This window comes from Ornithorhynchus anatinus, chromosome 3 (assembly GCF_004115215.2).
Source record: "Ornithorhynchus anatinus isolate Pmale09 chromosome 3, mOrnAna1.pri.v4, whole genome shotgun sequence".
In the NCBI taxonomy this organism is placed as follows: Eukaryota; Metazoa; Chordata; class Mammalia; order Monotremata; family Ornithorhynchidae; genus Ornithorhynchus; species Ornithorhynchus anatinus.
In genome coordinates, this window is record NC_041730.1 from 131,315,179 (window position 1) to 131,343,153 (window position 27,975).

The following is a 27,975-nucleotide window of genomic DNA, read 5'->3' on the forward strand; positions in this document are numbered from 1 at the left end:
GGAGTCAATTTTTTTGTTTCTGTGGGTTTTTTTGGATAGCGAAGACTTGAGCTCGTTTGGAAGCCGTTGGAGAATGAACAGTTGAAGATGCAATCGGGGAGGGAAGAAGGGCTGGGGAAAGTGTTTTGAAGAGTTACAAAGGAATGGGGTCGGATGTATTGGTGGAGGGGGGAGATTTTTGAGAACAGGCAGGAGATCTCCTCTAGAGATGATGGAAAAAGATGGGAGAGTTGAAGAAGGGGCCGGAGGAGGGAGGGACCGGCGAGGAGCCGGGGAGATTTTAGGGAAATCACGCCTGAAGGTTTCAATTTTCTCAATGACGTGGCTAAATCAGTAGGGGCAAGAGCTAGAGGAGGCGGGGCAACGGGAGGTTCGAGGAGGGAGTTTTATGTGGGAAATAGTTGGTGAGGAGCCAGTAAAGACGGAGAAATATTGTCGCTGGGCCGAGGACGGAGCAGATTCAAAGCAGACGAGGATGAACCTGGGGTGTACGAAGTCAGCCTGATATCTGGATTTCTGGCAGCAGCGCCCTGTGACTTGGCCGCAGGAACAAAAGAAGGCGACCGTCGAGTGATCCAGGGCTGTAAGTTAGTGGGATGAGATCGGCGAAGGGGGAGGGGAGCGAGTGAGTTGAGTTCAGTGGAAAGGGTGGTGATGAGGGCAACAGTCTGGTCATCATGGAAAGGTAGTTTGGGTAGGGAGACTAAATGGGGCGTGATGACATGAAAACATTGGATGGGGTCAAAAGATTAGAGGTCTCTGCTGAGAAACAGGACAGATAATAATAATAATGTTGGTATTTGTTAAGCGCTTACTACGTGCAGAGCACTGTTCTAAGAGCTGGGGTAGATACAGAGTAATTTAGATTGCCCCATGTGAGGCTCACAGTTAATCCCCATTTTACAGATGAGGTAACTGAGGCACAGAGAAGTTAAGTGACTTGCCCACACACAGCTGCCAAGTGGCAGAGCTGGGATTCGAACCCATGACCTCTGACTCCCAAGCCCGGGCTCTTTCCATTGAGCCACGCCGATTTGCAGGGAGGGGATATGGGGAAGGTGAGAAAGTTATGGTCGGATTAGAGGGATTTCTGAGTCGTCGAGGGTACAGATCCTACGGTAACTAGAGACGTTGAGATCGAGTACGTGTCCTAGTTGGTGAGTGGATGAGCTGGGATGGAGCAGGAGGTTAGTGAAGTTGAGGAGTGATAATAATGTTGGTATTTGTTAAGCACTTACTATGTGCAGAGCACTGTTCTAAGCGTTAGGGTAGATACAGGATAATCCCATTGCCCCACGTGAGCCAAACAGTTAATCCCCATTTTCCGGACGAGGTAACTGAGGCACAGAGAAGTTAAGTGACTTGCCCACAGTCACACAGCCGACAAGTGGCGGAGCCGGGATTCGAACCCATGATAGAAAGCGGGTTGTGGAAGGGTCGTCAGGAACATCCAAGGGGATATTGATGCCCACAAGGATCAATGTAGGGAGCAGGAATGAAAGAATGAATGAATAAATGAATGAATGAATGGTGCAGGAATCCAAGGGAAAGGAGTCCCAAGCAAACAATCCATCCATCAGTGGTATTTATTGCACTCTTGCTGTGTGCAGAGCACTCTACTAAGGCTTGGGAGAGTGCAGAGTTGGTAGGCGTTGGCGACTTCCTATGGGCCCAAGCTCTCTCGCAGGCACCCACATTGAAAGGTTTATAATCTCTATCTCACAGAGGGTTGGTTCTTCCATCCATCCGTCCGTCCATCCGTCCGTCCGTCCGTCCATCCGCCCGTTCGTTCGTTCATCAGTTTTTAGTGAGAAGCAGTGAAGGTTTTTTGCGGGGGAGGGGAAGGAGGATGGCGGTATTTGTTAAGCGCTTCCTATGTACCAGGCACTGGGCCAAGCACTGAGGTAGAGAGAAGATAATCAGGTTGGACCCAGTGGTCAAAAATCGGGGGTGTCAACTGGGAAACAGAACAGATTTGTGGGGAGGGGGTGTGCCGGAGAGAAGGCAGGTGAGGAGGTGTGGTCTCTCTCTAGGGGATTAGCGTGGATGGACCTACGAGTGTGAGGAGCTCACCTCCTCCAGGAGGCCTTCCCAGACTGAGCCCTCCCTTTTCCTCTGCTCCTCCTCCCCTTCCCATTCCCCCTACTCCCTCCCTCTGCTCTACCCCCTTCCCCTCCCCATAGCACTTGTACACATTTGTACATATTTATTGCTCGATTCGTTTTCTTAATGATGTGCATTTATCTATGGTTCTCTTTATCTATTTTGATGGTAGTGATGCCTGTCTACTGCTTTTGTTTTGTTATCTGTCTCCCCCTTCTAGACTGTGAGCCCGATGTTAGTTCGGGATTGTCTGTGTTCTACCCCCTCCCCTCCCCACAGCACTTGTGTATATTTGGATGTATTATTTATTACTCTATTTTATTAATGATGTGTATATATTGATGATTCTACTTATCTTGATGGTATTGATGCCTGACTTGTTTTGTTTTATTGTCTGTTTCCCGCTTTTGGACTGTGAGCCCGTTGTTGGGCAGAGATTGTCTCTTGCCAAATTGTACATTCCAAACGCTTAGGACAGTGCTCTGCACACAGTGAGCGCTCAATAAATACAAGTGAGTGAATGAATGAATGGGTTTTAATTCCGGTTCTGCCACTTGCCTGCTATGTGACCTTGGGCAAGTCATGTATCTTCTCTGGGCCTCGGTTTGTTCATCAGTACAAATGGGGATAAGATGCCAGTCCTTTCTCTCCCTTAAACTTTGAGCCCTTCGAGGGACAAGGACTCAGTCCAATCTGCCTATGTTATGTTTATCCCAGTGTTTGGGAAATGCTTGGCACATAGTAAGTGCTTAACAAATTCCACAATTATTCAATTATTATCATAAAGAAGCAGTATGGTCTAGTGGCAAGAGCACGGGCTTGGGAGTCAGAAGTCGTGGGTTCCAATCCCTGTTCTGTTGCTTGTCTGCTGTGTGACCTTGGATAAGTCACTTAACTTCTCTGTGCCTCAGTTACTTCATCTGTAAAATGGGAATTAAGACTGTGAGCCCCATATGGGACAGGGACAGTGTTCAACCTAAGTTGCTTGTATCCACCCCAGCCCTTAGTACAGTGCTTGGCACATAATAAGCACTTAAAAAATACCATAATTATTTATTTATCTATCATTGAGCACCTAAACTGTGTGCAGGTTATTATAATAGGTGCTTCGGCCTCATGGATAGAGCATAAGCCTGGGAGACAGAGGACCTGGGTTCTAATTCCCGTTCCCTCACATCTCTGCCGTGTGACTTTGGGCAAGCCTCTTAATGTCTCTGTGCCTCAGTTACCTCATCTGTAAAGTGGGGATTAAGAGCCCCACGTGGGACAACGACCATGTCCAAACTAATTAACTTGGTTCTACCCCAGCGATTAGTACGGTGCCTGGCATGTAATAACCACTTAAAGCATACAATTAAAAAGAAAATCAACATGGTCTCTGTTCTTGAGGAGTTTACGATCTCTTGGCATACAATTTAAGGCATTTGTGTATTTAGGGTTTTTCCTCCTTCTCTCACATTAGACTGAAATAGCTTTCAGGAACCCAAACCATTTTGGGTACTGTCCAGAAAATAGGGCCTCAGGACATGTGAGGAACGACAAGGAACTGAAACTGTATTTTGAAACTAACTGGTTTTAACTTATCGTGTTATTAGTTAGGGACTTAATATGGGCCAAGCCCACTACCAGCTGCATGGATAACTACGAGATAATCAAGTTGGATTCCACCCTTGTCACCCATGGGGTTCACAGACTGAGGGGGAGCATGAACCAGTATTTACTTTCCATTTTTCAGATGAGGATACCGAAGCACAGAAAAGTTAAGTGATTTGCCCAAGGTCACCCAGCAAGTGGGTGGAGGAGCCGGGATTAAAAGCCGAGTCAAACACTTCATCTTCCCATCCAAATCCTGCCCTCCCCCTGACTTTCCTATCATTTTAGACAATTCCACCATGACCCTGGGAATATCCTTGACTCATCTCTGTCATTCATCTCACCTATTCTTTCTGCCACTAAATCCTGTTGGTTGTGCCTTCACACCGTCTCTAGAATCCACCCTTTCTTCTGTATCCAAAGTATTACGCTGATCCAAACACTTATCCTAGCCCACCTCTATTAGCATCAGTCTCCTCGCTGACCTCCCTGCCTTCTGTCTCTCCCCACTCCAGTCTCATACTTCACTCTGCTGCCTGAATCATTTCTCTACAGAAACGTTCAGGCCGTGTTTCCCCTTTCCTCAAGAACGTCCGGTGGTTGCCCATCCACTTCCGTATCAAACAGAAACTCCCTACCATCAGCTTTAAAGCACTCAATCAGTTCTCTTCCTCCTACCAGATCTTGCCGATTTACTACAATCCGGCCTGCAGACTTCGCTCCTCTAACATCAGTCTACTCTCTGTACTTCTGTCTTTTCCATCTGGAAGGCCCTCCCTCCTCAAATCCAACAGACAATTACTCTCCTCCGCTTCAAAGCCTTATCGAAGACATATCTCCTCCAAGAGGCCTTCCCTGACTAACCCCTCCTTTCCTCTTCTCCCCCTACCTTCTGCATCACCCTGACTTGCTCCCTTCATTCATCCCCGCTCCCGGTCCTGCCGTACCTATGTACATATCTGTCATTTATTAATATTTATGTCTGTCTCCCCGCTGTAGACTGTAAGCTCATTGTGGGCAGGGACTGTGTCCGCTTATTGTTACATTTTACTCTCCCAAACCATTTAATACAGTGCTCTGCACATGGTAAGCACTCAATCAATACGACTGAATGAATGAATAAGTGAATGAATGTATCTCGCTTACTGACCCCTTGCTCACAGCCTTCCTCTGGTCTGGAACACAACCTCACCCGGCTGGTTTTTTTTTGTTGTTTGGTTGGGTTGTTTTAGTGGCATTTGTTAAATGCTTAGTATTCGCCAAACATTTTACTAAGCACTAGATTTACAAGCTAATCAGGAAAGAGGTTCAGCCCTGTCCCTGTCCCAGATGGGGCTTACGTATCTGATGGACCACCTTCACTGTTTCTGAACACATGGTACCGTTCGTCTTTACACATCCCCCCTTCGAAGACTTTCTAAAATCACATCTCCAAGGGGCCTTCCCTAAGACCCTCATTTCCCTTAACTTTCATTCATTCATTCAATCGTATTTATTGAGCGCTTACTGTGTGCAGAGGACTGTACTAAATGCTTGGAAAGTACAATTCAGCAACAAATAGAGACTATCCTCACCCAACAAAGGGCTCACAGGCTAAAAGAGGGAATCCTTCTGTGTCGCCTGTGCACAATGTGTGTGTGTATGAGTGTTTGCTTTCAAGAAGGGAAGAGGGGGAGTTTAACAAGGACATATCTTGCTCAACAGGAACGTGCAAAGCAGGTCCAGAATGCAGTGTCCCTAAACTGAGGACAGCCTCCTCCATTGTCTTTCTAAAGAAAATACCAAGTTACGTTTATTTGGAATGCAAATCAACAGGGGTCAGAGTTTCCAGAAACCTAAAACAGATTTTCAGGTTTCACCACTCTCTTCTCCCAACCTCACTGCCAACTCCAATAGGGCAGGTCCGTCCATTCTGGGGTATTTCTTGAGCACCTTCTCGTGGTAGTAATAGCATTGATCGATTGATTCATCCATTCATTCAGTCGTATTTATTGAGCGCTTACTGTGTGCAGACCACTGTACTAAGTGCTTGGAAAGTACAGTTCGGCAACAGATCGAGACGATCCCTACCCAACAACGGGCTCACAGTCTAAAAGGGGGAGACAGATAGCAAAACAAAACAAATAGTCTGGCATCAATACTATCAAAATAGATCAAAAGAATCCTAGATACATATACATCATTAATAAAATAGAGTAATAAATAATATATACAAATATACGCAAGTGCTGTGGGGAGGGGAAGGGGGTAGAGCAGAGGGAGGGAGTAGGGGCGATGAGGAGGGGAGGAGGGGCAGAGGGAAAGGGAGGGCTCAGTCTGGGAAGACCTCCTGGAGGAGGTGAGCTCTCAGTAGGGCTTTGAAGGGGGGAAGCGAGTTAGTTTGGCGGAGGTGAGGAGGGAGGACGTTCCAGGCCAGAGGCAGGACGTGGGCCAGGGGTCGACGGCGGGGCAGGCGGGAACGAGGCATCGTGAGGAGGTTAGCGGCGGCGGAGGAGCGGAGCGTGCGGGCTGTGATGGAGAAGGAGACAAGGGAAGCGAGGTAGGAGGGGGCCAGGGGATGGAGAACTTTGAAGCCAAGAGTGAGGAGTTTTTGCTTCATGTGAAGGTTGATAGGCAACCACTGGAGATTTTTGAGAGGGGAATGACACGCCCAGAGCATTTCTGTAGAAAGATAATCTGGGGAGCAGAGTGAAGTATAGAATGAAGCGGGTAGAGACAGGAGGTTGGGAGATCAGAAGGGAGGCTGATGCAGACATCCAGTCGGAATATGATGAGAGACTGTACCAACAAGATAGCTGTTTGGATGGAGACCGAAAGGGCGGATCTTGATGATTAAGCACTTGCTGGGTACGGAGCACTGTATTAGGTGCTGGGAGAGATTATAAAGATGGGAATGAAATTTGGTTCCTGTCCCTCAGGGTGCTCAATCAGTCAATTGTATTTATTGAGCTCTTTCTGTGTGCAGAGCACTGTGCTAACTACTTGGGAGAGTACGATATTTAACAGACACATTTCTTGCGCACAGTGAGCTTACAGTCTAGAGGAGGAGACAGACAATAATATAAATTAATAAATAAAATTACAGACATGTACATAAGTGTTGTGGGACTGGAAGGGGGGGGTGACTAAAGGGAGCACGTCGGGGCGACACAGAAGGGAGTGGGAGATGAGGAAAGGGGGGCTTAGTTTGGTAAGATCTCTTGGAGATGTGCCTTCCGTAAGGCTATGAAGTAGGGAGAGTAATTGTCTGTTGGATACGAAGAGGGAGGGCGTTCTAGCCAGAGGCAGGACGTGGGCGAGGGATTGGAGGCGAGACAGACGAGATGGAGGTACAGAGAGAGGTTGGCATTAGAGGAGCGAAGAGTGCGGTCTGGGTTATAGTAGAAGAGTAGCGAGGTGAGGTGGAGGGGGCAAGGTGATTGGGAGCTCACTGGATGTACCTGTCACCCGTCGCCCGGGGACAGGCGACAGGAATTGGTGCAGAGAGAGAGAGAGAAAGAGAGACTGGGGTCAGAAAGCCTGAGTTTTATACAAAATTTATTCCATGAGGCAAATTGGACATGGCAAATTGAGCTTTGAATTGAATTGAGAAGCAGCTTGGCATAGTGGCTAGAGCAAGGGCCTGGGAGTCAGAAGGTCATGGGTTCTAATCCCGGCTCTTCCACTGGTCCGCTGTGTGACCTTGGGCGAGTCACTTCACTTCTCTGGGCCTCGGTTACCTCATCTGTAAATTGGGCATTGATAGTGGGACGGGGACTGTGTCCAACCTGATTTGCTTACCTCATCTGCAAAAATGGGGATTTAAAAATGTGAGCCCCACGTGGGACAATCTGATTACCCTGTATCTACCCCAGCGCTTAGAACAGTGCTCTGCACATAGTAAGTGCTTAACAAATACCATAATTATGATTATTATTACCCCAGCACTTAGTATAGTGCCTGGCACATAGTAAGCGCTTAACAAATACCGTAATTATTATTTCAGGAGGAAAATGATTATTTAGTGATATGAGAGCTTCCTTAGCGGGAGGAATATACTTATATGTTACTCGCATGTGGCAGAACCCCCAGGTCCCACCCAGGAGGAATTCACTTATCACCTAGGCCATCCAGCTTACAGCCTTAGTTTACCCAATCCCTGCCCTCCCCCCTCCTCCATACCTAATTTGATTGGCACCGGGGCGAGGGACACCTTCTGTATTCCCGGCTTAGGCTGTCAATCTAGCGGTTTTGGTCATGGGGACCGTATCCCACCCGCACTTCCGAGTTCTGCCTGCTGGCCCGGGGGTCAAGAGATGATAATAATAATAATAATGTTGGTATTTAAGCGCTTACTATGTGCAGAGCACTGTTCTAAGCACTGGGGTAGATACAGGGTAATCAGGTTATCCCACTTGAGGTACACAGTCTTAATTCCCATTTTACAGATGAGGTAACTGAGGCACAGAGAAGTTAAGTGACTTGCCCACAGTCACACAGCTGACACGTGGCAGAGTCGGGATTCGAACCCATGATGTCTGACTCCCAAGCCCGTACTCTTTTCAAGAGATGGCATTTGACCTTGAGATGGTGGGTACCCCGGGGTCGCCTTGGGACAGTACCCTCTTATGGTCTCAGAAAAAGTGTCAGGATAATAATTCAGATACATCCGTGCCCTTTATGGAGTCCTCAGGGAAAAAATGAGAGGAAGTAGAGCGGTACCGTCAATCAGTGGTATTTATCAGATGCTTACTGTGTGCAGAGCACTAAACTAAGGATTTAGGAAAGTACAGTACAGTAGAGTTTTTTGTCTCGTTTTAACAATATTTGTTAAGTGCTCACTAAATGCCCAGCACTAAGGTAGATACTAGCTAATCAGGTTGGACACAATCCAGGTCCAACTTGGGGCTCACAGTCTTCATCCCCATTTTATAGATAAACTAACTTGAGGCCTGGAGAAGTGATGGGACTTGCCCAGGGTCACAGGGAAGACAAGTGACGGAGTCGGGTTTAGAACCCAGGTCCTTCTGATGCCGAGGCCCTCGCTGTATTCTCCCAGCCACACTGCTTCTCACACTGCTTCTCACGCTGCTTTGGGAGAAGCAGCGTGGCTCAGTGGAAAGAGCCCGGGCTTGGGAGTCAGAGGTCATGGGTTTGAATCCCTGCTCTGCCACTTGTCAGCTGTGGGCAATCACTTCACTTCTCTGTGCCTCAGTTACCTTATCTGTAAAATGGGGATTAACTGTGAGCCTCACGTGGGACAGCGTGATTACCCTGTATCTACCCCAGTGCTTAGAACAGTGCTCTGCACATAGTAAGCGCTTAACAAATACCAACATTATTATTATTAGATAGGCTCTCTCCCCACCAGGAGCTAACAGGTTAGTTGGCTGCAGACATTCAGGGAAAGATGGAGATGACAAAGGCAACCAAATTACCACAAAAAAGGGCAACATTGAGAGCAAAACGATCTGCAGAATCTCATGGCTTCAGGGACAGTTTCCTGATTCCTCCCCGCTCAGGCTTGTCCAGAGTCTAAAGTTCACAGCCCTCTGAATATTTCTAAAGGAAGGTGGTGACTAGAACTGCCTTCATATCATCTGACTGAATAACTAACAGTCTGAGGCAGTCCATCGCCCCAATCCCAACCTCCGAACACACACACGTGCCCGTGCATAATGCTGGTCAGGAATCTCCGGCCGTCTCTTCTCTAAGAGAGGAGATGGAAGAGGAGCGGCGGGGAAAGTGGTAGCAAATCCCAGCCAGCTTCCCATTCCGCGACTGTCTGAAGGGGCTCAGCGAGGGAGTGGTTTGGTGCTCCGGGAGAGAGAGATTTGAATTCCAGAGGGATTCCAGTAGGTTGTAGGTTGTCTTTTGCTGCTAGTTGCGACCCACGTTAATTGTTTGGGGGCTGGGAAGGGTAGCGACGTGAGGTAGGAGGGGGCAAGGTGATTGGGAGCTCCCTGGATATATTATACTATGTTCTCGGAAAAAGTGTAAGGATAATAATTCCGATGCATTCAGCTGTTAGTTGCGACCTGTATGAATTGTTTGGGGGCTGGGAAGAGGTTCAGTTCTTTCCTTTTGACTCATCTTTCCCCTGGCTGGAATTTATTTCTCTGTGATTGAGCTAATGCAGCGACAGCATTAGTGTGCCCCTGAGTAAGGGCCTCTCCCGAGCGCTTAGTAGAGTGCTCTGCACGTAGTAAGAGCTCAATAAATTCAATTGATTGATTGAATGATCTCTGCCTTTCTCTTGGAAGGTTCGCCATAAACTCCTGGAGGAATCGCTGAGAGGATGGAGGACGACTACCCCCAAAATCCGCATGTGCCCATTAGCAGCACCAAATCCATTCTGAGGTAAGACCTTCTTTTTTTCATAGGAGAAGAAAGTCCAGCCATAATTTTGACATCAGAGAGGGAGATTTGATTCGAGGGAAGTCATCCTAATTTAGGCTTGCAAACTAGCATGAATCCATAGAACGGAGGACTGTGTCATTCCCTTAATCATCAACATTGTGGCCTAAGGAGAAGAAGCAGAGGTCAGGGAATCGGAGTTCCAATTATGTCTCTGCCACGTACTTGCAGTGTGACCTTGGGTAAGGCACTTCACTTCTCTGTGCCTCAGTTTCTTCAGCTGTAAAATGGGGTTGAAGACCGTGAGCCCTACGTGGAACAACCTGATTGCCTGGTATCTACCCCAGCGCTTAGAACAGTGCTTAACAAATCCCGACATTATTATTATTATTGCTGATAAAAATAATAATAATCTCTGTGCCTCAGTTTCCTCAGCTGTAAAATGGGGATTAAATACTTGCTTTCCCTCCCCTCTTAGACCGAGAGGTCCATGTGGGACAGGAGTGATTTGGATTGTTTTTACCCCAGAGCTTAATATAGTGCTTGACACATGTAAACTCTTTGAGGACAGGTGTTTTGTCTACCAACTCTGTGTTTTTTACAAGGGTCTGCTCAAAGTTCTCACTAAATACCATCGATCGATCGTCTGAACTGGGTACAGAGCCAGATACTTGGATTTTAGGGGCTTATAATAGAAGTGGAAGAAATTATCTCTAATCCCCAGGGATTTATTGAATGCCTATTTTATGCCAAATAGAGGGTAACTAAGTTTGTGCATTTATGGATGTATGTGGATGTTTGTGCGCAGAATTCCATTCGTTCCCATGACTTCAACTACCACCTCTAGGCAGATGACACCCAAATCTCCATCTCCAGCCCTGATCCCTCTCCCTCTCTGCCGTCTCACATTTCCTCCTGCCGTCAAGACATCTCTACTTGGATGTCGATTGGACCGTAAGCCCGTCAAAGGGCAGGGACCGTCTCTATCTGTTACCGATTTGTACATTCCAAGCGCTTAGTGCAGCGCTCTGCACATAGTAAGCGCTCAATAAATACTATTGAATGAATGAATGAATGTCCTCCCATCACCTCAAACTCAACATGTCCAAAACAAAGCTCCTTATCTTCCTTCCCAAACACTGTCCTCCCCCCGATTCTCCCATCACTGTAGACAACACACTCGGCTCCTCCGGTGCTAACCTTAACGCTGTCCCTCGATCTCGTCTCTCACCACCGACCCCTCAGCCAGGTCCTCACTCTGTCCTGGAACGCCCTTCCTGCTCAAATCCGACAGACACTCAGTCTCCCCACCTTCCAAGTCTTATTGAAGGCCCAGTTCCTCCAAGAGGCCTTCCCTGACTAAACCTCCCTTTCTTCTTCTCCCACTCCCTTCTACGTCACCCTGACTTGCTCCCTTCATTCACCCCACACCTCCAGCCCCTCAGCACTTATGTACATAGCTGTCGTTTATTGATTTATATTAATATCTGTCTCCCCTTCTCCACTGTGAGTTCACTGTGGGCAGGGAATGTGTCTGTTAATTATTATATTGTACACCCTCAAGTATTTAGTATCTGTCTCCCTTTCTCCACTGTGAGCTCACTGTGGGCAGGGAATGTGTCTGTTAATTATTATATTGTACACCCTCAAGTGTTCAGTACAGTGCTTTGCATAACAGTCATGACCTCTGACTCCCAAGCCCATGCTCTTTCCACTGAGCGACGCTGCTTCCCTAAATCCTGGAGTAAACACAGACTAATCAAGGTTTGGATGATATTTGTTAAACGTATGTGCAAGGCACTGTGCTAAGCGCTGAAGTACTTAATGTATTTATTAAGCGCAATGTGCCAGGCACCGTATTAAGCGCTGGGTTAATACTGAGGTTAATACAAGCTGATCAGGTTTTTTTCAATGGTATTTCTTAAGCGCTTACTATGTGTCTCTAGCACTCTTCTAAATCCTGGGTAGATACAAGTTAATTAGGTCGGACCTCCGGGGCTCCCCGGTCTTAATCCCCATTTTACAGATGAAGTAACTGAGTCGTAGATAAGTGAAGTGACTTGTCCAGGGTCACCCAGCGGACGAGCGGCGGAGCCGGGATCGGAACCCAGGGCCTTCTGACTCCCGGGGCTGCGCTCTCTCCATTAGGCCACACTGCTTCTGGTCTCTTCTTCATACCGGCGTGGTCAGTGGAAAGACCCCGGGCTTGGGAGTCAGAGGTCATGGGTTCGAATTCCGCCCCCGCCACTTGTCAGCTGGGTGACTGTGGGCGAGTCACTTCACTTCTCTGGGCCTCAGTGACCTCATCTGTCCAATGGGGATGAAGACTGTGAGCCTCACGTGGGACATCTTGGTGACCCTGATTCTCCCCCAGCGCTTAGAACAGTGCTCTGCACGTAGTAAGCGGTAAACAAATACCAACATAACAATTAGCGCTCAACTAGACAGAGAGGAAAAGTAGCCTGGCCTAAAAGAAAGCAGACTTCGGGGAAGTAAGAATTGCAAGTCCACTTCTCCGCTACTAAACTTTAAGATACCGACAGTCACCTCTCCCGGTACGTGTTTGCTAAGACGTCAGGAGGGACTGTGGATAAGCTTTGATGCCATTAGATTTTTCTTTGAAATTTTTCAACATTACAAGTTTGACAGTGATGAAACAAATGGCCCGATTGGTGGCGTTAAAGTCTTAAAGTTATGTTATGACTTTGGCTAATCTTCTGTCCTGAATTCAAGGACAGAAGGAATCCTACGCCTCATCAGGCAGCCCTATCTCAATCCACTGAGGAAACACTTGTTCACCGAAAAATCCCACACCCTGTCCGTTTTTACGATAACAACCTAGGTTTTCTTTACTTTAGGATTGTTGCAATCAATGGTAATAATCCAAATAAATTCAGTCAGAATTATTGATTGAAAGAAACAGTGCTGCAGTAGATGAGTTGGGTCAATAAAAACACTGGAAATAATAGTATTAGTAATACTAATAATGCTATTTGTTAAGCACTCACTATGTTCCAGGCACTGTATTAAGCACTGGGGCGGAGAAGCAGCATGGCTCAGTGGAAAGAGCACGGGCTTGGGAGTCAGGTCGTTGGTTCGAATCCCAGCGCTGCCACTTCTCTGCTGGGTGACTTTGGGCAAGTCACTTCACTTCTCTGTGCCTCAGTTACCTCATCTGTAAAATGAGAAGTAAGACTGTGAGTCCCACCTAGGACAAGCTGATGACCCTCTATCTACCCCAGCGCTTCGAACAGTGCTTGGCCCATAGTAAGCGCTTAACAAATACCATCATTTATTTTTATTTTATTTTATAAACAAATTAGGTTGGACACAGCCCTAGTTCCACGTGGGGCTCACAGTCTTCATCCCCATTTTACAAATGAGATAACTGAGGCACAGAGAAGCAAAGGGACTTGACCAAAGTCGTGATGCAGACCTGTGAAGGAGCTGGGATTAGAATCCAGGTCTTTCTGACTCCCAGGCCCCTGCTGTATCCACCAGGCCAGGGGAGCTGTTAGCGACTTAGGCCGTGTCTGCACGTGAAAACGATTCCCATCGCTCAGGCTCCAGGATACACTCGAGTCTCAATGATTTAGCTATTTTTAGCAGATAGACTTATTGGCCGGAAATATTTAGCTAATTACAATATGAGCATGGGCCTAAGAGTCAGAAGGCCCTGGGCTGTAAACTCGTTATGGGAAGGGAATGTGTTTATCGTTAGATTGTACTCTGCAAAACACGTAGTGCTCAATAACTACAATTGAATGAATAATAATAATGTTGGTATTTCTTAAGTGCTTACTATAAATAAAAAAAGAATAAATTGTGGTATTTGTTAAGCTCTTCCTATGTGCAAAGCACTGTACTAAGCGCTGGGGGATACAAGGTGATCAGATTGTCCCACCTGGGGCTCACAGTTTTAATCCCCATTTGACAGATGAGGGAACTGAGGCACAGAGAAGTAAGTGACTTGCCCAAGGTCACACAGCTGACTAGTGGCGGAGCTGGGATTAGACCCCGTGACCTCCGACTCCCAAGCCTGCGCTCTTTCCACTGAGCCACGCTGCTTCTTGTGCCAAGCACTGTTCTAAGCGCTGGGGTAGATATAAGGTCATCAGGTTGCCCCCACGCGGGGCTCACTGTCTCAATCCCCATTCTACAGATGAGGGAACTGAGGCCCAGAGAAGTGAAATGACTGGTCCAAGGTCCCACAGCAGACAAGGGTCAGAGCCGGGATTAGAAGCCATGACCTTTCATTCATTCATTCAATAGTATTTATTGAGCGCTTACTATGTGCAGAGCACGGTACTAAGCGCTTGGGATGAACAAGTCGGCAACAGATAGAGACGGTCCCTGCCGTTTGACGGGCTTACGGTCTAATCGGGGGAGACGGCCGGACGAGAACAATGGCAATAAATAGAGTCGAGGGGAAGAACATCTCGTAAAAACAATGGCGACTAAATAGAATCGAGGCGATGTACAATTCATTAACAAAATAAATAGGGTAACGGAAATATATACAGTTGAGCGGACGAGTACAGTGCTGTGGGGATGGGAAGGGAGAGGTGGAGGAGCAGAGGGAAAAGGGGAAAAAGAGCGTTAAGCTGCGGAGAGGTAAAGGAAGGGAGTCAGAGACCTTCTGACTCCCAGGCCTGTGCTCTATCCACTAGGCCGTGATCTGGGTTCTAATTCCGGCACCACCACTTGTCTGCTGTGTGAGGCTCGGGCACGTCACTTCGCTTCTCTGAACCTCAGTTCCTCATCTGTAAAATGGGGATTAAGACTGTGAGCCCCTTGCGGGACATGGGCTGTGTCCAACCTGATTAGCCTGTATCTACCCCAGCGCTTAGTACAGTGCCTGGCACATAGTAAGCACTTCACAGATGCCATTAAGAGAATCAAAGAGCATTTGTAGGGTTTAATGATCCAGGCACTGTACGCGGGAAGGCTTCTGCTCAGTCTGGGAGTGGAGGATTTATTGCGTCTGTGTTTCCCTCCTGAAGGTCAGAGCTCTTATCTCTGTTGAAAACATACAACTGTTACCACGAAGGAAGAAGCTTCCAGCTGAGACACCGAGAGGTAAGAATCTCCTGGGGTTGTCTGCCGGGGGTGTGACTTAAGGGAGCCACAGCGGGCTTCGTTTCCGAGCTGTCCTAGGAGGGGACGCGGAGGACGGCGTTTGGAGCCCCCTGGGGATTCATTCATTCAATAGTATTTATTGAGCGCTTACTATGTGCAGAGCACTGTACTAAGCGCCTGGAATGTACAGATCGGTAACAGATCGAGACAGTCCCTGCCCTCTGACGGGCTCACGGTCTAATCGGGGGAGACGGACAGACGAGAACGATGGCGATAAATAGAATTGAGGGGAAGAGCATCTCATCAAAACGATAGCAAATACAGAGAATCAGGGTGATGTACATCTCATTAACGAAATAAATAGGGTGATGAAGATATATACAGTTGAGCGGACGAGTACGGCGCTGAGTACTGTACTCGGGATGTCAGGTAAGCGCTTAGTACGGTACCTACTAAGCGGCGTGGCCTAGTGGATAGAACACGGGCCTGGGACTTGGGAGGACCTTAATCCAATTCCACCGCTTGTCTGCTCTGTGACCTAGGGCAAGCCACTCTACTGCTACAGTTCCCTCATCTGTAAAATGGGGATGAAGACCGTGAGCCCATGGGGGACAAGGACCGTGTCCAACCTGATCACCTTGTACCTACCCCAGCGCTAGGACAGAGCCTGCCTGGAAGTGCTTAACAAATACCGCAATAATGATTGTTATCGTCAATATTAGTAATAATGACGTTGGTATTTGTTAAGCGCTTACTGTGGGCAGAGTACTGTTCTGAGCGCTGGGTAGATACAGGGTAATCAGGTTGTCCCACATGAAGCTCAAAGTTCAGCCCCCTTTTATAGAGGGCTGAGGCCCAGAGAAGTGAAGTGACTTGCCCACAGTCACACAGCTGACGAGTGGCAGAGCCAGGATTCGAACCCATGACCTCTGACTTCCACTGAGCCACGCTGCCTCTCAGTGTTGGTATTTGTTAAGCGCTTACTATGTGCCGAGCACTGTTCTAAGCGCTGGGGTAGATATTGGGTCATCGGGTTGTCCCACGTGAGGCTCACAGCCTTAGTCCCCATTTTCCAGATGAGGGAACTGAGCCACCGAGAAGTGAAGTGGCTTGCTCAAAGTCACACAGCCGAGCCGGGATTAGAACCCATGACCTCTGGACTCCTCAGCCTGGGCTCTTTCCACTGAGCTGTGCTGTATTGCTCCGTGCACAGTGAGCAAGCGCTCAGTAAATACCATCGATGGATTTATCTCTGAGCCTCGCCACCTTCCTCTTCCCAGAGCTGATCAGGCCTCTGTGTAGCTTCTGAAGTAGCATGGCATAGTGACAAGCAGCGTGGCTCAGTGGAAAGAGCCCGGGCTTGGGAGTCAGAGGTCATGGGTTCGAATCCCGGCTCTGCCACTTGGCAGCTGTGTGACTGTGGGCAAGTCACTTCACTTCTCTGGGCCTCAGTGACCTCATCTGTAAAATGGGGATTAACTGTGAGCCTCACGTGGGACAACTTGATTACCCTGTATCTATCCCAGCGCTTAGAACAGTGCTCGGCACATAGTAAGCACTTAACAAATACCAACATTATTATTATTAAGAAGCGGCATGGCGTAGTGGATAGAGTACAGGCCTGGGAGTCAGGTTAGGGGTTCGAATGCCGGCTCCTCCGCTTGTCTGCTGTGTGACCTTGGGCAATTCAGTTCACATCTCTGGGCCTCAGTTCCCTCATCTATAAAATGAAGATTAAGCCTGAGAGCCCCGGTAGCGTAACAACAACAACGATGTAGGTATTTGTTAAGCGCTTACTATGTGCAGAGCACTGTTCTAAGCGCTGGGGTAGATACAGGGTCATCAGGTTGTCCCACGTGAGGCTCCCAATCTAACTGCCCATTTTACAGATGAGGTAACTGAGGCACAGAGAAGTTAAGTGACTCGTCCACAGTCACACAGCTAAGTGGTACTCTCCCGGGCGCTTAGTACGGTGCTTGGCACACAGTAAGCGCTCAATAAATACTATCGAATGAATGAAGGAATGTGGGACAGGAACTGTGTCCAACTCGATTTGCTGGTATCCACCCCAGAGCCTAGTACAGAGCCTGGCACTGTAAGTGTTTAACCATAAGTCTAAGTGTTTAACAAGTACAACAGTATCGTTATCATTATTATTATTAGCATCTGCAGCAGGACCTCCCAAGCCCCCTGACTGAGACCCACCCCATCACCCCTCCACACCCTCACCTCTTATATTGCTTGGCACCACAGTTAACGCTTATCAAATACTGTCATTATTCATTATTGAGAAGCAGCGTGGCTCAGTGGAAAGAGCAGGGGCTTTGGAGTCAGAGGTCATGAGTTCGAATCCCAGCTCTGCCACCTGTCAGCTGTGTGACTGTGGGCAAGTCACTTCACTTCTCGGTGCCTCAGTTCCCGCATCTGTAAAATGGGGATGAAGACTGTGAACCCCACGTGGGACAACCTGATTCCCCTGTGTCTACCCCAGCGCTTAGAACAGTGCTCTGCACATCGTAAGCGCTTAACAAATACCAACTTTATTATTATTATTATTATTCATTCATTCATTCATTCAATAGTATTTATTGAGCGCTTACTATGTGCAGAGCACTGTACTAAGCGCTTGGGATGAACAAGTCGGCAACAGATAGAGACAGTCCCTGCCGTTTGACGGGCTTACGGTCTAATCGGGGGAGACGGACAGACGAGAACGATGGCACTAAACAGCGTCAAGGGGAAGAACGTCTCGTAAAAACCGATGGCAACTAAATAGAATCGAGGCGATGTACAATTCATTAACAAAATAAATAGGGTAACGAAAATATATACAGTCGAGCGGATGAGTACGGTGCTGTGGGGATGGGAAGGGAGAGGTGGAGGAGCAGAGGGAAAAGGGGAAAATGAGGCTTTAGCTGCGGAGAGGTAAAGGGGGGATGGCAGAGGGAGTAGAGGGGGAAGAGGAGCTCAGTCTGGGAAGGCCTCTTGGAGGAGGTGATTTTTAAGTAAGGTTTTGAAGAGGGAAAGAGAATCAGTTTGGCGGAGGTGAGGAGGGAGGGCGTCCCGGGACCGCGGGAGGACGTGACCCGGGGGTCGACGGCGGGACGGGCGAGACCGAGGGACGGCGAGGAGGTGGGCGGCGGAGGAGCGGAGCGTGCGGGGTGGGCGGTAGAAAGAGAGAAGGGAGGAGAGGTAGGAAGAGGCAAGGTGATGGAGAGCCTCGAAGCCTAGAGTGAGGAGTTTTTGTTTGGAGCGGAGGTCGATAGGCAACCACTGGAGTTGTTCAAGAAGGGGAGTGACAGGCCCAGATCGTTTCTGCGGGAAGATGAGCCGGGCAGCGGAGTGAAGAATAGACCGGAGCGGGGCGAGAGAGGAGGAAGGGAGGTCAGAGAGAAGGCCGACACAGTAGTCTAGCCGGGATATAACGAGAGCCCGTAATAGTAAGGTAGCCGTTTGGGTGGAGAGGAAAGGGCCTGTTATTATTAACAGGACCAAAAGAGCTGCTCAGGGGCCAGGGAGTGGACCCCCTTGCTCATGTCAATAGTAATAGTATTTAATAATGTTGGTATTTGTTAAGCGCTTACTATGTGCAGAGCACTGTTCTAAGAGCTGGGGTAAATACAGGGTCATCAGGTTGTCCCACGAGGGGCTCACAGTCTTCATCTCCATTTTACAGATGAGGGAACTGAGGCACGGAGAAGTGAAGTGACTTGCCCACAGTCACCCTGCTGACAAGTGGCAGAGCCGGGAGTCGAACCCATGACCCCTGACTCCGAAGCCCAGGCTCTTTCCACTGAGCCACGCTGCTTCTACTAAGCATTTACTGAGCATTGATCGTGTTCAGAACACTGCGCTATGCGCTGGGAGAGAATCCGCAGGTGGAAATTAGACCCGCTCCCTGTCCTTCGAGGGGCTCACAATCTAAGAGCACAGAGAGAAGACCTGGGTTCTAATCCCAGCTCTGCTACTTCTGTGCTCTGTGACCCGGGGCAAGTCACTGCAGTCATTCATTCGTTCATTCGATAGTATTTATTGAGCGCTTACTGTGTGCAGAGCACTGTGCTAAGCGCTTGGAATGTACAAATCGGTAACAGATAGAGACGGTCCCTGCCCTTTGACGGGCTCACGGTCTAATCGGGGGAGACGGACAGACGAGAACAATAGCAATAAACAGAATCAGTTGTCGCACTGACTCTTGGTGGGGACCTGCTCTTTACACTTAGACATGCCAACTGTTCTAACTTTAGAGTCAGATGTCGTGGGTTCTAATGCCGCCTCTTCCGCTTGTCTGCCGGGTGACCTTGGGCAAGTCACTTAAATGCCCTGTGCCTCGGTTACCTCATTTGTAAAATGGGGATTAAGACTGTGAGCCCCACGTGGGACAACCTGATCACCTTGTATCTATCCCAGCGCTTAGAACGGTGCTTGGCATATAGTAAGCGCTTAACAAACACCATCATTATTATTATCATGATTATTATTCAACTACTGGGTGGAAGGGGAGTCTTGGAGCAGAGCGTAGGGATAGTGGGCCATGAAGGAGGTGGGTCCCGAGCCTGGTGGGGAAAGAAAATCCCCTTCCCCGACCCCTAGAGACCAGCGGGGTCCCGGGTAGACTCTGGCCAGAGCCGAAATCCTATGAAAACAGGGGGAACGGAATAAATGAGGGTAGCGATGTTGGACACGCAGTCCAACGAGAGCACACAGTCACTGTCCCGCGTGGGGCTCACAATCTAAGGTGGAGGGGATCCCCATTTTGCAGTTCAGGAAATGGAGGCACAGAGAAGTTAAGTGACTTGCCTGAGCTCACCAAGCAGGCACGCGGTGGAGCCGGAATCAGAACTCCGGCTCCCAGGCCCGTGCTCTCTCCCTGAGTCCATGCTGCTTCCTCTATCACTAATGTTACTTCGGTGAAGGAGTGGACTTCCCGGGGCAGGAAGGGTGATGGTGTTATGGAGAGCGTTAGGAAAGTAAGGCGAAGGGCCTAGCACCTATTTACCCCTTCTCAGAGCTCCAACGTTAGCGAGGCCGGATTTTCCCCTTAGAGAAATCATTTTGCGTTTCTTCCGACGGGTTGTGTTTTTCCGAAGGCTCTTCCTCCCCCCAGATCTTGGCATCTGATCCGGTCTCCCGTGGTCAATCAGGATCAAATTCAATCCGTTCTCGACGGAAGAGCGTCTCCAATTAGAAAATAAAATCTTCGGGGATGGAAATTTCATGATTGCCCTGAGGTCCCTGAGGAATCCCGTCTACTGATTGTACGGTACGCTCTCCCAACCACTTAGGACAGTGTCTGCCCATAATAAGTGCTCAGAAATTACCACCGATCGATCGATCCCTTTCCAGCGGCTCACGACCCTCCTTCGGAGCAAAGCCGTCCAAATATCTAACCCGGATCTTTTCGGCTCCATTTTCTCTCGTTCAGTAATAGCCAGTGATATTTATTACTCTGTGTGGAGCAAAGAGTCGGCGGACACGTTCCCTGCCCACCCCATTTCTTCCTGATCAAGACTCTGGAGAATTAGAGGATTAGTCACCTGTCGGATGCTCACTCCAACCCGGGCAGGCTTTTTTTTTTCATAGGGAACAGCCGGGCCCAGCCTCTCAGAAGAAAGCAGTCTCTTTTCTTGCATTAAGCGCTTAGTACGAGGCTCTGCACACCGTAAGCGCTCAATAAATACGATAGAATGAATGAACCAAGATCAGCCAGGAGCTCTGAACGGGGAAAGCTCTTTTGCACTGAGCTTTTCACAAAGAGCCTTTTCCTCTAAACGATCTCTAACAGCCTCTCTCAGAAAAGCAGCGTGGCCTAATGGATGGAGCCCGGGCCTGGGAGTCACAAGGACCCGGGTTCTAATCCCGCCTCTGCCTCCCCTTGGCTTTCGTGTGACCTGGGGCAGGTCACTTCACTTCTCCGGGCCTCACTTACCTCATCCGTAAAATGAGACTGTGAGCCCCACGTGGGACAGGGACTGCGTCCAACTCGATTTGCTTGTATTCACCCCAGCGCTTAGTACAGTGCCTGGCCCATGGTAAGCGCTTAACTAATACCACAATTATTATGACTGTTATTATTTTGATTATTATTCTCTTAAAACCTGTCTTTGTGGGGCCACGGATGTTTCTGCCCCCTGCCTCACTCCCCAATACAGTCAGTCAGTCGTACTTATTGAGCACTTAGTGTGTGCAGAGCACTGAGAAGCAGTGTGGCTCAGTGGAAAGAGCCCGGGCTTGGGAGACAGAGGTCATGGGTTCGAATGCCAGCTCTGCCACTTGGCAGCTGTGTGACTGTGGGCAAGGCCCTTCACTTCTCTGGGCCTCAGTTCCCTCATCTGTAAAATGGGGATGAAGACTGTGAGCCTCACATGGGACAACCCGATGACCCTGTATCTCCCCCAGCGCTTAGAACAGTGCTCTGCACATAGTAAGCGCTTAACAAATACCAACATTATTATTATTGCCCTCTCCTAAGTGTTTTAATACGCTGCTCTGCACATAGTAGACACACAATAAATGCTGCGATTGATAGTAAAGCCTGCTGGTTATCACTCAGCATAACAGTCAAAGGAACTGGCTTATACTCTGCCCCGAATCAGTGCATTCTCTTTCTCATTTTCTTCTCTCCCCTGTCCCGCCCGGCCTCTTCCCTCTCTCTCCTCCTTTCCCTCCGCCCCTCTATTCCCATATCAACCAAAGAAACGCTTCCCATCTCACTGCCCACGGAAGGAAGCCATTATCAGAACGTTAGTATCAGAATAATATTGTTATTATTTATATTAATGTTTATCTCCCCCTCTAGACTGTAAGCTCACTGTGGGCAGGGAATGTGTCTGCTCTATTGTTACACTGTCCTCTCCCACGCATTGAGTACAGTGATACTGGCCCGGTTCCTGATTCTGGCTCCACTGCTCCTCTGCTTGGGCAAGTCACCTCACTACTCTGAGCCTCAGTTGCCTCATCTGTAAAATGGGGATTAAGACTGTGAGTCCCATGTGGGACAGGGACTGTGTCCAGCCTGATTAGCCTCTTTCTACCCTAGTGCTGAGTAATTCGATTAAATTAAACTGAATCCTGAGTAATTAGGATTCAGAGGCCGTGGTTCTAATCCCGCTCCGCCGTTGGTCAGCTGTGTGACTTTAGGTAAGTCACTTCACTTCTCAGTGCCTCAGTTACCTCATCTGTAAAATGGGGATGAAGACTGAGCCCCACGTGGGACAACCTGATTACCCTGTATCTCCCCCAGGGCTTAGAACAGTGCTCGGCACCCAGTAAGCGCTTAACAGATACCAACATTATTATTATTAAATCAGAAGGAAAAGCGCTGTAATAAGCACTTGGGAAAGTGTAAAACAAAGACTTGGTAGACGTGATCTCTGTGCACAGGGAGCTTCCGGTCCATAGGGGAGACAAGAATTAAAATAAATTAGGGCTACGTCTGGATAAGTGCTGTGGGGCTGAGGATGAGGGGAATAACCAGCGCTTCCAGGGGTCAGATCCAAATGCAAGAGTGACACAGAAGGGAGAGGGAGTAGTATAGCTGAGAAGCAGCGCGGCTCAGTGGAAAGAGCCCGGGCTTGGGAGTCAGAGGTCGTGGGTTCTATTCCCGGCTCTGCTACTTGTCAGCTGCGTGACCTTGGGCGAGTCACTTAACCTCTCTGCGCCTCAGTTACCTCAGCTGTAAAAAGGGGATGAAGACTGTGAGCCCGCGTGGGACAACCTGATTATCTTGTATCTACCCCATCGCTTAGAACAGTATGTGCCTAACAAAAACCAACATTATTGTTCTTATTATTACATCTCCAGGTTTTATCCCCTTGAATCTATTTATTGCTATTGTTTTTGTCTGTCAGTCTCCCCCGATTAGACTGAAAGCCCGTCAATGGGCAGGGATTGCCTCTATCTGTTGCCGAATTGTACATTCCAAGCGCTTAGTGAGAGAGAAGCTTAGTGCTTCGGGAGAAGCAGCGTGGCTCAGTGGAAAGAGCATGGGCTTTGGAGTCAGAGGTCATGAGTTCAAATCCCAGCTCTGCCACTTGTCAGCTGTGTGACTATGGGCAAGTCACTTAACTTCTCTGTGCCTCAGTTACCTCATCTGTAAAATGGGGATGAAGACTGTGAGCCCCACGTGGGACAACCTGATTCCCCTGTGTCTACCCCAGTGCTTAGAACAGTGCTCGGCACATAGTAAGCGCTTAACAATTACCAACATTATTATTATTATTATTATTAGTACAGTGCTCTGCACATAGTAAGCGCTTAACAAATACCAACATTATTATTATTATTAGTAAACGCTCAATAAATACTGTTGAGCGTGGCTCAGTGGAAAGAGCATGGGCTTCGGAGTCAGAGGTCATGGGTTTGAATTCCGGCTCGGCCACTTGTCAGCTGTGTGACTTTGGGCGAGTCACTTCACTTCTCGGTGCCTCAGTTACCTCATCTGTAAAATGGGGATTAAGACTGTGAGCCCCACGTGGCGCAACCTGATTCCCCTGTGTCTACCCCAGCGATTAGAACAGTGCTTGGCACATAGTAAGCGCTTAACAAATACCAACATTATTATTATTATTATCATTAGTAAGCGCTCAATCAATACGATTGAATGAACGAATAGACCTCTAGAGGCTGCAATAATCTTATGTCTGGACAGAGCCTGGGCCTGGGAGTCAGAAGATTCCCGGGTTCTAATCCCAGTTTTGCCACTGGCCCTGCTGAATGACCTTGGACGAGTCATTCCACCTCTCTGTCAGCCCCTCTATCCGTAGTTTTGCGTCTACTCTGTGCGGAACGCTGTCCACTCGAGTCCGGCGGAGGAGACGCGATCCCCGGTGACACGGAGATCGCGGTCTCAGCTTCCTCCCCTGTGAAATGGGGATAAGGTACCTGTTCTCTGTGCCGCTCACAGGATATGCCCCATCCAGGGCAGGGACTCTGCTGATCTGATTTCCCTATAACTGCCCCATCCTTTAGCCTTAGCTCAGTGCTTGGCTCGTCGCAAGTCCCGAAAAAACTATATCGCAGGAAATAAATGATCGCTCTTGCAATGATAGTCGTATTTCTTCAGAGCTTACTGTGTGCCGAGTACTGAGCTAAGTGCTGTGGTGGATACAACATAATCAGGGGGGACACAGTCTCTGTCCCCCACTGGGGTCACAGTCTAAGGGGGTGGGGGAATAGTGGTTGAATCCCCATTTTACAAACGAGGAAGCTGAGGCCCAGAGAAGTGAAGCGACTTGCCTAAGGTCACACAGCGAACAAACGGCAGAACCGGGATTAGTATCAATCGGTTAATGGTAGGTGACTGTTTATTGTGTGCAGAGCACTGTACTGAGCGTTTAGCCCTGTACTAGAACCCAGGTCCTCTGATTCCCAGGCCCTTAGTCTCTCCACTGGGCCACACTTCCTTAGTCGTTAGATGTTGCCCCGGAGTCGGTTACCATTCACTCAATCAATCAGTGGTATTTATCGAGTACCTACCGTGGATAGATATCTGTTCTGAGCACTTGGAGGAGTACAGCGGAATCGGCAAACATGATCTCTGCCCCTAATAAATTTATAATCTGGAGGTCGGTTTCCGAAGGGCTTTGAAGGTGGGAAGAGCCGCGATCCGTTGGCCGAGAAGGCGGGAGGGAGTTCCAGGCGACGGGAAAGGCCTGTGCAAGGTTTGGCTGTGGGAGCGGCGAGAGCCAGACCCATGACTAGGTTGGTTTGAGAAGGCCGGCAGGGGCAGTTGAAGAAAGGTAATCAATCAGTGGTATTTATAATATAATAATGTTGGTATTTGTTAAACGCTTACTATGTGCAGAGCACTGTTCTAAGCGCTGGGGTAGACACAAGGGAATCAGGTTGTCCCACGTGGGGCTCACAGTCTTAATCCCTATTTTACAGATGAGGTCACTGAGGCACAGAGAGGTTAAGTGACTTGCCCACAGTCATACAGCTGACAAGTGGTGGAGCCGGGATTCGAACCCATGACCCCTGACTCCAAAGCCCGGGCTCTTTCCGCTGAGCCACGCTGCTTCTCTATTGAGTATTTACTGTGTGCAGAGCACTGTACTGTCTGGGAAAGTGTGATATAACGGAGTTCAATAGTATTTATTGAGCGCTTACTATGTGCAGAGCACTGTACTAAGCGCTTGGGATGAACAAGTCGGCAACAGATAGAGAACAGTCCCTGCCGCTTGACGGGCTTACGGTCTAATCGGGGGAGACGGACAGATGAGAACGATGGCACTAAACAGCGTCAAGGGGAAGAACATCTCGTAAAAACCGATGGCAACTAAATAGAATCGCGGCGATGTACAATTCATTAACAAAATAAATAGGGTAACGAAAATATATACAGTTGAGGGACGAGTACGGTGCTGTGGGGATGGGAAGGGAGAGGTGGAGGAGCAGAGGGAAAAGGGGAAAATGAGGCTTTAGCTGCGGAGAGGTAAAGGGGGGATGGCAGAGGGAGTAGAGGGGGAAGAGGAGCTCAGTCTGGGAACGCCTCTTGGAGGAGGTGATTTTTAAGTAGGGTTTTGAAGAGGGAAAGAGAATCGGTTTGGCGGAGGTGAGGAGGGAGGGCGTCCCGGGACCGCGGGAGGACGTGACCCGGGGGTCGACGGCGGGACGGGCGAGACCGAGGGACGGCGAGGAGGTGGGCGGCGGAGGAGCGGAGCGTGCGGGGTGGGCGGTAGAAAGAGAGAAGGGAGGAGAGGTAGGAAGGGGCGAGAGATGGAGAGCCTCGAAGCCTAGAGTGAGGAGTTTTTGTTTGGAGCGGAGGTCGATAGGCAACCACTGGAGTTGTTTAAGAAGGGGAGTGACAGGCCCAGATCGTTTCTGCGGGAAGATGAGCCGGGCAGCGGAGTGAAGAATAGACCGGAGCGGGGCGAGAGAGGAGGAAGGGAGGTCAGAGAGAAGGCTGACACGGTAGTCTAGCCGGGATATAACGAGAGCCCGTAACAGTAAGGTAGCCGTTTGGGTGGAGAGGAAAGGGCGGATCTCGGCGATATCGTAGAGGTGAAACCGGCAGGTCTCGGTAACGGATAGGATGCGTGGGGTGAACGAGAGAGACGGGTCAAGGATGACACCGAGATCGCGGGCCCGAGGGACGGGAAGGACGGTCGTGCCATCCACGGTGATAGAGAAGTCTGGGAGAGGACCGGGTTTGGGAGGGAAGATGAGGAGCTCAGTCTCGCTCACGTTGAGTTTTAGGCGGCGGGCCGACATCCAGGTGGAGACGTCCCGGAGGCGGGAGGAGATGCGAGCCCGAAGGGAGGGGGAGAGGACAGGGGCGGAGATGTAGATCTGCGTGTCGTCTGCGTAGAGATGGTAGTCAAAGCCGTGAGAGCGGACGAGTTCACCGAGAGAGTGAGTGTAAATGGAGAACAGAAGAGGGCCGAGAACTGACCCTTGAGGAACTCCAACAGTTAAAGGATGGGAGGGGGAGGAGGCTCCGGCGAAGGAGACCGAGAATGATCGGCCAGAGAGGTGAGAGGAGAACCGGGAGAGGAAGGAGTCCATGAAGCCAAGGTGAGATAAGGTATGGAGGAGGAGGGGATGGTCGACAGTGTCAAAGGCAGCAGAGAGGTCAAGGAGTCTAGTTCTAGAATGGAGTTGGTAGACACTTTCTTTGCCCACAACAAGTTTACAGCTAAAAGAAGAGACAGACGTTAATATGAATAAGTAAACTATAATAATAATAATGTCGGTATTTGTTAAGCGCTTACTATGTGCAGAGCACTGTTCTAAGCGCTGGGGGTAGATACAGGGTAATCAGGTTATCCCACGTGCGGCTCACAGTTAATCCCCTTTCTACAGACGAGGTAACTGAGGCCCGGAGAAGTGAAGTGACTTGCCCACAGTCACACAGCTGACAAGTGGCAGAGCTGGCATTCGAACCCATGACCTCTGTCTCCCAAGCCCGGGCTCTTTCCACTGAGCCACCCTGAATATGTACATAAGTGCGGTGGGGGCTGAGGGAGGAGTGAATAAAGACTGCAAATCCAAGTGCAGGCATGGATTTCAGAAAGTTGCCGAAAGTGGAAATGGAAACCAAACATAAAAATAATAACTGAGGCATTTGTTAAACATTTACTATGTACCAGGCACTGTTCTAAGCCCCCCAGGGTGGATAGAAGCAAATAGCTCGCTCTGGGAAGGGAATGTGCCTGCTTATTGTTTTATTCACTCAATCACATTTACTGAGCACTTACTATGTGCGGAGCACTGGACTGAGCTCTTGGGAAAGTACAATACAACAATAAACAGACACATTCCCGGCCCACATTCCCCAGCACATAGTACAGTGCTCTGCACACAGTGAGCACTCAGTAAACGTGATAAAATGAATGAATGATTGAGTTGGACACGGTCCCCATCCCACATGGGGCTCATAGCCGTAATCCCCGGGTTACAGATGAGAATCTTGAATTTTTACAGATAAAGTCAGCTCCGAGGTTGTTGAGCTGCTGAGCTGGTGGTCACCCCGATTTTCCAGGGAGTTTATCCCTGAAGCACAGAGAGTGAGGCTCTCCCTCAGCCCTGCTCCCTCCTCTGAGTTTCCTTCCCAAGTGGATTTCCGGGAAAAGTGACTGCTCTGTCACGGGAAATTCTCGGGAGTTAAAAGCAGGCTGATTCTGCCGGGCTTTTTTCCACTTTGAACTGCAAACATGGCCTAGTGGAAAGAGCCCGAGCCTGGGAGTTAGGAAACCTGGATTATAATTCCTTAGTCAGGCAGTGGTATTTATTGAGCGCTTACAATGCAGAGCACTGTACTAAGCATTTGAGAGAGTACAATATAACAATCAATAATAATAATAATAATAATGATGATGGTATTTGTTAAGCACTTACTATGTGCAGAGCACTGTTCTAAGC

General features: G+C 48.9%; 1 protein-coding gene across 7 annotated transcripts in view; it reads left to right on the top strand.

Annotated features, from left to right (window-relative positions):
* Nucleotides 1–27,975, top strand: part of RASSF4 (Ras association domain family member 4) — a 101,422-nt gene that overhangs the window by 29,303 nt on the left and 44,144 nt on the right. For 3 of the 7 annotated variants that reach the window (XM_029061383.2, XM_029061391.2, XM_029061390.2), the window contains exons 1-3: nucleotides 9,366–9,530; nucleotides 9,939–10,035; nucleotides 15,036–15,111. In XM_029061383.2, coding sequence (XP_028917216.1) covers nucleotides 9,974–10,035; nucleotides 15,036–15,111 — 138 coding nt within the window. In that variant the 5' untranslated portion in view covers nucleotides 9,366–9,530; nucleotides 9,939–9,973. Of the gene's footprint in view, nucleotides 1–371; nucleotides 584–9,365; nucleotides 9,538–9,938; nucleotides 10,036–15,035; nucleotides 15,112–27,975 lie in introns of those variants that run through there. The other 4 variants (XM_029061384.2, XM_029061386.2, XM_029061388.2 and 1 more) reach the window with 4 other exon arrangements.